This window comes from Benincasa hispida, chromosome 9 (assembly GCF_027475165.1).
Source record: "Benincasa hispida cultivar pf3 chromosome 9, pf3_genome.v1.1, whole genome shotgun sequence".
NCBI lineage: Eukaryota > Viridiplantae > Streptophyta > Magnoliopsida > Cucurbitales > Cucurbitaceae > Benincasa > Benincasa hispida.
Window position 1 is genome coordinate 2,003,377 of NC_143486.1, and position 13,020 is coordinate 2,016,396.

The 13,020-nt window shown below is 33.2% G+C and overlaps 1 protein-coding gene across 1 annotated transcript; it reads left to right on the forward strand.

Moving 5' to 3' along the window:
• The first annotated feature begins 3,688 nt into the window (after positions 1-3,688).
• Positions 3,689-9,517, forward strand: LOC120084411 (putative leucine-rich repeat receptor-like protein kinase At2g19210). Its single transcript, XM_039040183.2, has 13 exons — positions 3,689-4,148; positions 4,237-4,774; positions 4,857-5,332; positions 5,423-5,561; positions 5,643-5,714; positions 5,796-5,867; positions 5,961-6,041; positions 6,138-6,295; positions 6,431-6,654; positions 7,450-7,576; positions 8,171-8,233; positions 8,325-8,511; positions 8,991-9,517. Exons 1-13 carry the CDS (start codon positions 4,073-4,075, stop codon positions 9,388-9,390), a joined length of 2,613 nt encoding a protein of 870 aa, XP_038896111.2. The 5' UTR covers positions 3,689-4,072; the 3' UTR covers positions 9,391-9,517.
• The last annotated feature ends 3,503 nt before the right edge of the window (positions 9,518-13,020 follow it).

A 13,020-nucleotide genomic window follows, 5' to 3' on the forward strand; every position in this document is an offset into this window, starting at 1 on the left:
GTTTGCCTCTTTGTAGGCTACCCTAAGGAAACGAGGGGTGGATACTTATATGATTCGAGTGAGAACATAATGTTTATTTCTACAAATGCTATCTTTTTGGAAGAAAACCACATCCGGGATCATAAGCCACGAAGTAAGCTTTTTTTGCATCAGAATTCTAACGAGATTAAGACTACTGAGGGTTCAACAAGAGTTGTTGAATAGGCCGATAGATCAACAAGAGTTGTTGATGTCGATACATCTAGTCAACCAGCTCAAGAGTTGAGACTTCCTTGACGCAGTGGGAGGGTTATGAACTCACCGAATCGCTACATGGGTTTGACTGAAGCCCAGAACGTCATTTCTAATGATGGGGACGAGGATCCATTGTCTTTTAAGAAAGCAATAGAGGATGTTGAAAAGGATGAGTGGATTAAAGCCATGAACTAGAAGATGGAGTCTATGTACTTCAATAACATCTAAGAGCTTGTGGATCTGCCTGATAAGGTAAAACTTATAGGGTGTAAGTGGATCTATAAGCAAAAGCGAGGTGTAGATGGAAATGTACAAACCTTTAATGCTAGACTCATGGTAAAGGGTTATACCCAGGTCGAGGGAGTGGACTATAAGGAAACTTTCTCGTTTGTTGTCATGCTAAAGTCTATCATGATACTCTTGTCCACAGCCACATTTTATGATTATGAGATATGGAAAATAGATGTCAAGACTGCTTTTTTAATGGTATTCTTGAGGAGACCATCTACTTGACTCAACCAGAGGGGGTTGTAGTGTTCTAGATCAAGAACAAAGAGTTTGTAAGCTTAATAGGTTCATTTATGGGTTGAAACAAGCGTTTCGATTATGAAACATTCGATTTGACAGTGCGGTCAAATCATTTGACTTTGATCAGAATTTTGATGAGCTTTATGTCTATAAGAAGATCATCAACAGATCAGTCGCTTTCCTGTACTATATGTGGATGATATCCTACTCATTGGGAATGATGTAGGGTTTCTGACTAACATTAAAAAGTGGCTAGCTGCCCAGTTCCAAATCAAAGATTTGAGTGAGGCACAGTATATTCTAGGTATCCAAATCACTCAGGATCATAAGAACAAGAGGCTAGCCTTGTCTCAGGCATCGTACATTGATCAAATGTTGATTAGGTACAGGATACAGGATTCCAAACGGGGTTTGTTACCTTTCAGGTATGGAATCATTTTATCTAAGGATCAATGTCCTAAGACACCTCAAGAAGTTGAGGAGATGAGATGCATTCCCTATGCTTCAGCTATAGGAAGCTTAATGTATGCAAAGTTGTATACCAGACCCAACATTTGCTATGCAGTTAGGATTGTCAGTCAGTATCAGCCCAATCCAGGGTTTGATCACCGGACGACGATCAAGAGAATGCTCAAGTATCTTCGAAGAACGAGGGACTATATGCTCGTGTATGGAGATAAGGATCTGATCCTTATAGGATACACAGACTCTGACTTTCAGATCGATAGAGATTCTCGTAAATCGACATAGGAAGCAGTCGAGCATCGAGTTTCGAATATCGAGGATTTGGCAGGATAATTCTGAGTCATTTCTTCATCTCTCCAACATTGATCTTGAGTATTTGGGACTTGTGAAGAGTGATCAGCCCAACAAATACAAAGTAGTGAATTCAATACAAAACAAAATAGGGACAAAACAAAGAGATAGGCAAAGATAGGCGTCTATCTCTGTCTATCCGTCATAGTCAGAGATAGAGTTCGTTCTATCTCTATCTAATAGACAAATAATAAATGTTTTAAATAACAATACATAATCATTTAGTGTCAATATTTATATTAAAAAAAATTGTGAAGAAGAAGAAAAAGAAAAAAATAAATGTAGTCACAAAATCCAAAAAAAAAAAAATAAAATAAACAATTGTTATGAAACCGAATCGCAAGCTAAAAAAACGGAATCATCTTCAAAGGTAGCAATCTCTTCCTCGCTATTTCTCATTTCAATTTTCTATTTTAAGGCCATTACTTCCAATCCTCCCACTATCATGCTTCATAATTATCGTTCTCCTTTCTGTTTGATGTTTCTGATAGCTTGTATTGGAGGAAATTATCAGTACCACTACAAAAAACAACAATGGATTGGCTTCCAACGTCAATTCTCCAAATTGTGTCTATTTGGCTGGGTGTGTTATTGTTGTGCACAATGTTGATTATGGTATACAATCGCATCTCGTAGTGCCTCATCGGTCGTGCAAACCTCTGAGCCATGTGGCAATGTCCCAAGATGGACGCTTCGTGACTGCTAGAGAGGTGAATTCTTTTTTTCTTTTTTCTTTTTTGGATCGAAGAAGAAGAAGGGTGCCTCTGGATCGAAGATGAAGCAAAAGTAAGTTGTTGAGATGAAGAATGATGAAGTCGATGGAGACAACGATGAAGAAGAATGAAATCGATGAAGAAGATGGAAGAAATTGGCGATCAATGCAATCAATTAAATCAGATGCTAGAGCAAATCGACATTGAATTGTATGGGGGTAGTTTTGAAATTTTTTAAAAAGTGAAAGTTGCTTTTTCCTTGGTCATTTTTTTTGCTATAGTATGTAAATAGTTTGCATATTTTCCATTTTTGACAATTTTTCTTTTTTATAAGAATTGTTTTTTTTTAATTTTATTAGATAATTTAGATTAAATAAAAATAGTTGATTTAAATCATATATAATTTGAAATAAATTATAATTTAATTATCCATACAAAATAATTGAAATAATAAACATAGTTTGGTTCAGATGACTAATTTACACTAATTTAGTATTAATTTACCAAACATAGTAACTAGTTTTTTTTTTTTTAATTTAAATAAGAGTATAGGTGTCAACAATTATTTTAAAAAATACAACAATTCCAACCAGAATCTTAGTTTATAATTTATTTCCTTTTTCATATTAGTTATTATCTCTATGTCCTAGACTATAAGTTATTAATAAATTTCTATAAGACTAGTATTGATTCTAAAATTAATTAATTAATTAAAAAAATACCCAAATTTTGGCACAAGGATTGGTTTCAGAGTCTATTAAAACTTGGACTTAGATGGAAGACAAGTCTTGATTCTAATCTCATTTTAACCTACAACACTACTACAAAGTCCAGTCAATTTAGAGTCTAACTGCAGTTTAAAGTGTTGTAATAAAAATGAGCAAAATTTTATCATTTAAAATGAAATGTAAATAAAGGTAATTAAAATAAACAAAAATTTCATCCTTCCTTTTCAAAATTTAGTAACTATTTAATGTGATAATTAAGCATATAACACTCCTTGTACCTCTATATTTTCTGCTTTCTTAACTACTTTTTAACAATATTTTTAAGAACTGAATCAAATTTTGAAAATTAAAAAAAATAATTTTTAAAAATTTTGTTTTTGTTTTTAAAATTTAGACAAATATTCAATACTTGTAAATATGCAAATCAAAATAAGAAACTGAGATGAAATAGATTTAATTTTCAAAAACCTAAAAAGAAAATAGAATGTGAACCAAACGGGTCTTTCTTTTATACTTTACCTATGATTTAATTATTATTATTTTGGCTCTTTACCTATGATATTTTATAAGGCATCCATCTTGGGGCTCCACATGTAATACAATAAGCATAGACCGGTACAGTTTGTAATAAAAACAAGTCAAGACATAAATAAATAACTTGTCAACTGCATTGACTTGGAATGTTTCAAACTCAGAAATATCAATGGATACAAAGTTTCATTTTCTGCAAACTTTCTCCTAGGAATTTCCTCTTTCAATTCCATCCTTTTTTTCCATTAAATACATCCATTCTTGATATTGACCAATGGCAGTGTTTATGGCTCTTCCTGATGGAAAATTATGCACAACTTGACATGCAGTTGAATAATACTTGCTTCACCTGCTAAGATCACCAGTGATTTACCTTGTGGCTGCCTCCATCGGCCCCCATTAATTGATTTGGTAGTTCTGAGGTCACCTGCAAAAAAATATCTAATTTATTGCAATATTTGTTTCAAGAAGTAATCTCAAAGGTGAGTTTTCTTTGGAATATCATCCAAAGGATGATCTGAAATGGCTAGACTTCTCCTACTTTCTGCATTTTTGCCTCTCCTTCTTCTGGTCCATGCTGATGGTCAAGATCAATCAGGTTTGATTTTCTATTCTATTGAAAATTTTAGCGTCCGAAGCTCGTAAAACAAAGAGGGATAATGTTTTTCTTTCCTTTTACTTTGCAGGTTTCATCAGCATAGATTGTGGTATACCAGAAAACTCCAATTATACTGATGATATAACAAGGCTCAAGTATGTTTCTGATGCAGAGTTTATCGATACGGGTGAAATCCATAACGTATCGTCTGAATACATGAACACAAAATTAGAGAAGCAACTCGGGAATCTAAGAAGTTTTCCTGAAGGAAACAGAAGCTGTTACACCATAAGAACAAAAGGGGGTGGGGGAGAAAGGTACTTGATCAGAGTGAGTTTCTTGTATGGAAACTATGATAACCAACGAAAACCACCGACATTTAATTTATCTCTTGGAGTTGATCATTGGGATTCAGTTAATTCTTCTGAAATAGTAAGAAAAGAACTGATACATGTCCCACCATTAGATTATATGCAAATCTGTCTAATAAACATTGGAAACGGAATGCCTTTCATATCAGCAATAGAGATTAGGCCTCTAGATAATTCCACTTATCTGACAATATCTGGATCTTTGATGCTCCATCAGCGGCTAGATTATGGTCTAAAAGGCAACCGAATTGTAAGGTGAGACTCATTCTCCTCGTAATTCAGTGACTGAGATTGTTTGGTGAACTTAACTTGATTCTTGTAACTCTCTTCTCCTCAGGTATCCTAATGATAGTTATGATCGGATATGGTCGTCCTCACCCTTACCTGGCTCCGAAATCATATCTTCTACTCGTTCAATACAATCAAATATATTTGCAATTCCATCTATTGTCTTGGAAACTGCAGTTACGCTGAAAGATCCCCACCAGCCCCTGAATATTTCGTGCAATACTCATAACGAAACGGGTCCGTTCTATATTTACATGCACTTTGCAGATATCCATAAGATGGTGAAAGGGGAGTTTAGAGCCTTCAACATCTTTGTCCATGGATTATTATGGTATGGCCCATTGGTTCCTAAGTATTTGTCAACTACCACACTCTATAGCATTAGTGGCACCACTGCTGCAAAGGGACGCAACCTTGAGTTCTCCATTAAAAGAAATGAAAGTTCAAGTCTTCCACCCCTAATCAATGCCATTGAGATCTTTGTAGAAAAGAAGTTCCCACAGTTGCAAACAACCCAAACTGAAAGTATGATTTCTCGCAACCTATGCATCATATATTCCCCATTTCTGCTCATAACAAGTTAATAATTATCATTTTCATTCATTTAAATACCAGTTGAGGCACTGCTGAGCATAAAATTAGCATACAATCTGAAGAAAAACTGGCAAGGAGATCCATGTTACCCTCAAGAATATTCGTGGGTTGGTCTTAATTGCAGTTACATTAGCGACAGCCAGCCGAGTATCACATCGTTGTAAGTCCTCATCCATATTCAAGACTGAAAAACTTGTTAATCTTACACAAACTTTTCTCTTAAGAAGTGGTATGAAATCAGGAACTTGTCGTCGAGTGAATTGGCTGGGGAAATTTCTTCCCACATATCAAATCTTATAATGCTACAATACCTGTAAGCATCTCAAATACCTGTAAAAATCATCTTTACCATTCAAAGTAGCATTTAACAAAGCAATTGACTTGCCTTATTCAGGGATTTGTCCAACAATCATTTAAATGGCACGGTTCCAGGTTTTCTAGCTAGTCTGCTATCCTTGAGAGTTCTGTAAGTTACTTGCATCTTGGACTTAGGCTAAGATGGAACCTAGATCTTCTGGTAACGAGTTATAATGTCACTATTTTCCATGTATATTTGTAGAAACCTAGCAAACAACAATTTCTCAGGGATAATTCCACAGGCACTGATCGAAAGATCAAGAAATGAAACCTTATCATTGAGGTAACTAGTAATAACAACCCGACGTTATCCAAACCATTAGAAATTATGTCACAGCAATATTCTGAAGCATCTCACTTTCTGTTATTCATTGCAAAGTGTCGAAGGCAATCCATATCTTTGTCTATCAGAGCCCTGCAGTAAGAAGGAGGAGAAGGAGTATATAATTCCATTAGCAGCAACACTTGGTGGAGTTACATTAGCATTGTTAACCGGAGGCACGATCCTTTGGAGCCAAAGAAGACGAAAGAGGAAAGGTATTATGCAAACATAATGATCTTGTTTTTCATGGTCAGATGCTTCTATTTTCATAAAACACGCAGTAACTCTTCAAATGCAACTCACTAAAACTATGCTTCTTTTAACTGTGAGAGTACTAATACCTAATGCAGAAAAACAGATCTCTGGGAGTAGCAAGCAAGGCGAGACATTACTAATGCCAGAGGATACGAAGTTTACCTACTCTGAAATTTTAAGTATAACAAACAATTTTGAGAGGGTAATAGGGAAAGGAGGATTTGGAACTGTTTATCATGGTTACTTGCATAGCATCCAAGTCTCTGTGAAAATGCTGTCGCCTGCATCAGTTCAAGGTTACAGGCAATTTCAGGAAGAGGTAATCAACAACATACTGAGTCCTCAGTAAAATGGCAGTAACGTTCTTATATTATGTGATACATCAAACAACTGAAGAATGGTATAGAATCTCGCAATGATCACACACTAATGACATGTTTGAGAGTGTTTTACACTCTTAAAATGCGGGTCCTAGGCTAAATCTTGCCTAAACCTTGAAAATCTTCTTGGAAACACCGATCTGACACTACAAGAATATAGTGACGCGTCATTTTTTCTAAAATCAAGGTCACAAACAAGGCAAGGACACAATTTAAAAAATGTATATCACTTTTATGCCAGAAGCCAGAAGGAAACTCAAAGTGAATGAGTTTATACATTTATATGCTTAAAAAATTAGTTCTATATAATTCACTCTCAAAATCTGTTATTTTTATCATACATATGTCTATCTAGTCCAACAAGTGTCGGAGTGTTCAAGTTCGCGACATGTGTCCAACACAAACATGCTAGCCAAAATAACGTTTCATGCTACTTAGAAAATCTTAGCGTCATAATGTCTTTCAAATCCTCTTAGTGCAATAATTCTTGCTAAGAATAGCAGCCATGTTGTGGCAATTCCACCCAAAAGGTTAATAGGTTACTCCTATAAAATAGGATCAATGTAACTTTGAATGAATAAAGACATGTTTGAAAATGAATTTAACCACTTCAAAATCACTCTCAAGCTCTCAAAATTCAGCAATAACTTTTTATGTACAGTCTCTTTTATGTTAAAGAAATTGGTAAGACCTTGAATTAAGTTATGCTAATTTTAGTTCTAACAATATTACAGGCACAATTGCTTACTACAGTTCACCATGGAAACTTAACTTCCGTACTTCGATATTGTGATGAAGACACTCACCTAGGACTGGTTTATGAACACATGGAAAATGGAAACTTAGCAGATCTTCTATCAGGTACAAAATATGATTAAATACAAAAGTGGTAGAAAAACTAATTGAGAAATTAAGTTTGTAAGCATGTGGTTCTTTGATTTGTTATCTAACTTTTGAAACATTTTTAAAAGGTGGGTCAAAATTTGAAAATTAAACAATTAAGAAAATAATAAAATTCAAACCATGTTTGATAACTATTTAGATTTTGAAAATTGTAGTTATTTTCTCACATTTTATTTACGATGGCATAAAGTACAAAAACGAGTTTTTAAAACTATTTTTTTTAAAAAAAAGAACTTGACTTGGATTTTGAAAAACATTTCTAACGAATAGACAATGGAAAATATAACAATAATACTAAAAAAAAACTACTACTATTATAGGTGGGAGTATTGATTACAAGCTTAATTTTAGAAAAATCAAACGGTTATCAACCTTCGCCTCATTTTTGTTTTTGACATGACTAAGAATTCAAACATGTTTTAAAGAAAGGTGAGAAAACATGCAGAGAACTAAAAACGAAACGATTATAAATTGAGCCTTAATTCAGTTTACATTAGATGATTCAATGGAGAAGCTCATAGACTATTTTATTATTTTACTAATCTGAACTAGGAAAAAGCAATCATATCTTGAACTGGAAAGAGAGACTGAGAATTGCTCTGGATGCAGCACAAGGTTGGAAAACAGACATGTTCTTTAACTCAAATCCCATTCTTTTATTGTTCATTTGACTAGTGGTGCTAAACTACAATACCATCTTGTACAGGGTTAGAGTACCTTCATTTTGGCTGTAAGCCACCAATTATTCACAGAGACCTGAAGTCTACGAACATACTATTAGATAAAAACCTCCATGCCAAATTAGCTGATTTTGGCTTGTCAAAATCATTCCGATCAGGAGATGGAGCTCAGGCATCTGCAGCTGTTGGTACCCCAGGATACCTTGACCCAGAGTATGTATTTGTTCTTTTTCCCCCCTCATGGACTTCTTGTCAGTAATCACATTGATGACTGTCAAATAGAAACAACAGACCACCATTTAGATTTCCTCAGAAAAGGAGGAAATGAAAATAGGCTAATGGAAGAAAATAAACACAACAAAACAAAACAAAAAGAAACAAAAGCTAAGAACGAACTCAAAACTAATATCCCTGTAAAGAACCTAGATAACAAACAATAATAAGGGAAAATGAAAGCTTCCCAGCTTCGAGCGATATCTTGAATGGGGGAGCCACCAAAGAGCTTTGACAATGAACACCACGTAAAATCTTTGAGACAAGCTGAATCAAAACGATCAAATTGAGAACGCTCCCTTGATTTTTTAAAATTAACCAAAAAACAAGATCATTATCAAACAAGGACTAAATACTTCTCACATTTGAAAACGCTCCCTTCATTTTTGTTTAATTCACCATCAATTCTGTGTTTGCAGGTATACTTTGACGAACAAGTTAAATGAAAAGAGTGACGTTTATAGCTTTGGGGTGATTTTACTTGAAATTGTCACTGGTCAGCCAGCAATAACAAAAAGTCAGGACAAAACCCATGTCATCAAAAGGGTTATTTCAGTGCTTAAGGAAGAGGAAATCAGAAACACAGTCGACCCAAAATTAGGATTGGACATAAACAATAGTTCTATTTGGAAATTTATGGAATTAGCAATGGTCTGTGTATCTTCTTCTTCAACTGATAGGCCAACCATGACCCAGGTAGTGATGGAACTGAAGCAATGTTTGGCTGTCTTGGAGAATTCTCAGGAAAACAATGGTGAATTCAGTTCCAGCCTTGAATTGGCCTCCCTGACTTCAATTAAAGATCCCCAAGAAAGGTAGTAGAACTTGCATGGCAACAATGCTAGTTATTAGTTGTTCTAGTTTGAACCTTATGTGTTTCAATACCAATCTTTGTTATTCTCATGAAATATATATATATATTTAAAGGCAGCGTTTTGCCAAGAAATTTGTTGTTAATCTTGAATGGATTCTATTGAACCAGTTCTATTTGCATCTAAGAGATATTTATATGAATAAAATCTAACAACTGACCATCCACCCACAATCCTCCATTCTAATAATCTCCATTCTAATGTACTTTAATGGATCTCACGATCTCAATCAATCCTTCTATTTCTATACTTAGGTTCCGTTTTGATCACTTTTTTGTTTTTAGTTTTGTGTTATTTTAAGTATATGTTTGTTTACTCCCATTTCTTTACTGTAGTTTTCACTTTTCTTAGACCCTTAATTTTTAATCAAATTTTTTTTAAATAATAATAATCATAAATAAATAATAAAAAATAAGGGTTAGTTGTATAAATAGAATTCAAGCTCAGAATAATAAAATAGGTAGTACAAGGATAAAATAATTGCATATATAGATCAAAAAATGGTAAAAGACTAAAAAACTCATGTCTAGCCACCATTTTGCTCGCTTCTTTCCAGTTTTCTCAAATTAAAAGCTATCATTGATAGCAGCTATCAGTGATAGCCACTGATAGTTGCTATCAGCGATAGCTTTCAATTTGAGAAAAATTAATACAATCTTGAAATATTAGCTTTTAATTTGTTATCAATTATCAGTAGCTATCATTGATTCACTTTCATCAATTGGAATCAACCTTGAAGTATCAATAGTTAAGGCTATCAATGACTATCAATGGCTATGAATGATAGATTTATAAATAGTGATCAACTTTGAAAGAAGACCAACAACTTTGATTACCACAATAACTATCACTAATAATCTTTTATCATAGCTATCACTAATAGCAGCTATCAGTCGCTATCATTAATAGACTTTCATCAATTAGAATCAACCTTGAAATATTAATACTTAAGGCTATCAATGAAAGACTTCTATAACTGGTTATCATCTTTGAAAGAAACTCGATATATAGATATCACCTAAGTTCTGTCACCGATATAACTAACATCACTCATATTGTGGTTATCAATGATAGCTTCTTTCACTGATAAGATGCTATCAATGATCTCACTGATAGCATACTATCAGTGAAGTTCTTTATCACCGATAACATGCTATCAGTGGTAGCTTCTATTAGCGATAACATGCTATCGGGTAGCTTCTATCATCGATAACATGCTATTAGTATTAGCGTCTATCACTGGTAACATGCTATGAATAGTAGCTTCTATCAATCATAGCCACTGAATACCTTTTTGCCCCTTTCTTGTCATTCCCAAACATTTATAAGTCACTTTTCTTTTCGATGATAGCTTCTATCACTTATAAACATGCTATTAGTGATAACTTCTAGGCATTCCACATTTTAGTTCGAGATTCACCTTTATTAATTAGATTCACAAAGTTGGCTATCAATGATAGATTTTTGTAAGTGGCTATTAACTATGAAAATATAATTATAGATTAAGCTATCAATGATAGAAAATATTAGTGGCTATCACTGATAGACTTTCATTTGCTATTTATGTTTATTATTTGTTATAATAATCAAACTTGATGATTGGCTTGTTGGTGTTAAGTCACTTATGAATTGAGTACTTTCAAGTCTTGGGTACGAAAATCAGCCTCATAATGCTTGTGAAAAAAAATGAAGAAAATTTTTTAAAATAAGAGAAAGGGAAGAAGCAAAAACGGAAGAAATGAAAGAAAATTAAAAAAAAAAAAAAAAAAAGAAGCAAAAATCGGAGAAATGAAAGAAAAATAATAATAATAATAAAAAGAATGGAAAAAAGCAAAAAATCGGAGAAAGAAAAGAAAATAAAAATACTAAAAAAATGATATTTTTACATTTTTTTTCTTATTCCATATGTATTACAAATATCGTAAAAAATAAAAACAAACTTTTTTAAAAAATAATAATAAATAATCAAAATAAATTATTTTTAAATAATAAAAATAAAAAACTACCGACTGTTTGGTAACTATTCTATATTTTGTTTCTAGTTTTTAAAGATTAAGCCTATAAAGACCATTTTTACCTCTAAATTTCTTGCTTTGTTATATACTTCTTACCAATATTTTAAAAAACCAATCCAAATTTTGAAAACTAGAAAAAGTATTTTTTAGAAACATATTTGTTTTTGGTCATTTACTAAGAATTCAACTCTTTTATTTAGAAAAAAAAATAAAAAGTATGGTAGGAAATTTAGAGAAAATAGGCCTAATTTTCAAAAACTAAAAATTAAATCAATACCAAAAAGGGCTTATATTTTTAGTTTTCAAAATTTGGCTAGATTTTGAGAACATCCTTAAAAAGTAAATAACAAATAAATAAACTCATAAATAAAAGTAGTGTTTATAAACTTAATTTTAAAAAATTAATCAAATACCAAATGATTATCAAAACTCCGAAAGGCCAACAACACATAAGTGCTTTTTACTCGTCATTTTTCTCTTTTCCTGGAAAATGTTAGGATAAATAACTGAGTCATCTAGCCTCGACGATAACTTATATAAATAAAGCATATCATGTTTTTCAATGTTCCACCAGATAAAGCACTCTTTTTTAAATTTTTGGATGTTCATAAAAAGAAACCAGACGATAACTTGATTTGCTTACCTCTAATCAAGTGTTGGAGGGTAAATCTAAATGTAAGAAATATTGATGTAACTGAATGGCTGGTTCCAAAATAGCAAGAGAAAATATCATGAGTAGCAGACCTGAGATTACAAAGACAGTTTAAAACAAACTCTATGTTGAAAGTGTTGGAACAGCAACCTTCGGTGGATAGAAGACAAGTACGATCAAATGGCACCGGACGTCGGAATTGAACTGTAAAATAGAAAATTGTTGCAGAGTCACGAAGCTTTTTTTCTTTAAGATATTTCACGGCTAAAACAACCAAAACAAAATTGTCTCGAATGAACTACATTGGAACCGATTGGAAAACTCACACCCTTCAGAAACTTAGATGCTCGGAAAATGAAACACACAAAGAGAGAAGAAAAATGAGAGAGAAATGAAACTTAGATACTCGGAAATGGACGGTGGCGGCACATGCATGTAGGAAGTTCACAAAACCCACATTTGCCTATCTCCTCAATCCCTCTCAAACATGGGTAGCCTTTGGGATCCAAACCCATAACTCAAGGTGAGAGTTTATAAAGGAGATTCCACTTTGTAATCTTAGCAATGTGGGATTCTAAAAAAACTTGTTTTTTCATTTGTTTAAAGTTTTTCACCAACAATCCCCCACTTGAAAAACTTTTAAGAATACAAGAAAACAATTTTTCATCAAGCAATATCAGTATGTATAATATTGTGCATAACCAAAGGTGTCTTACGACTTGAACCTTTACGTAGTGTAGATGATTCATAATATACTAGAGTAACTATTGGTTTTGAACTCTATCTCTAACAACATCTCACACACAACATCATTAGGATGTAGTTCAAAAGCCCGTGCTTTAAGGCCTAGCACATATATCCCGGTTTAGTGGACGCTCTAGAGATCTTGCTTAAAACTCCATAGGAAACA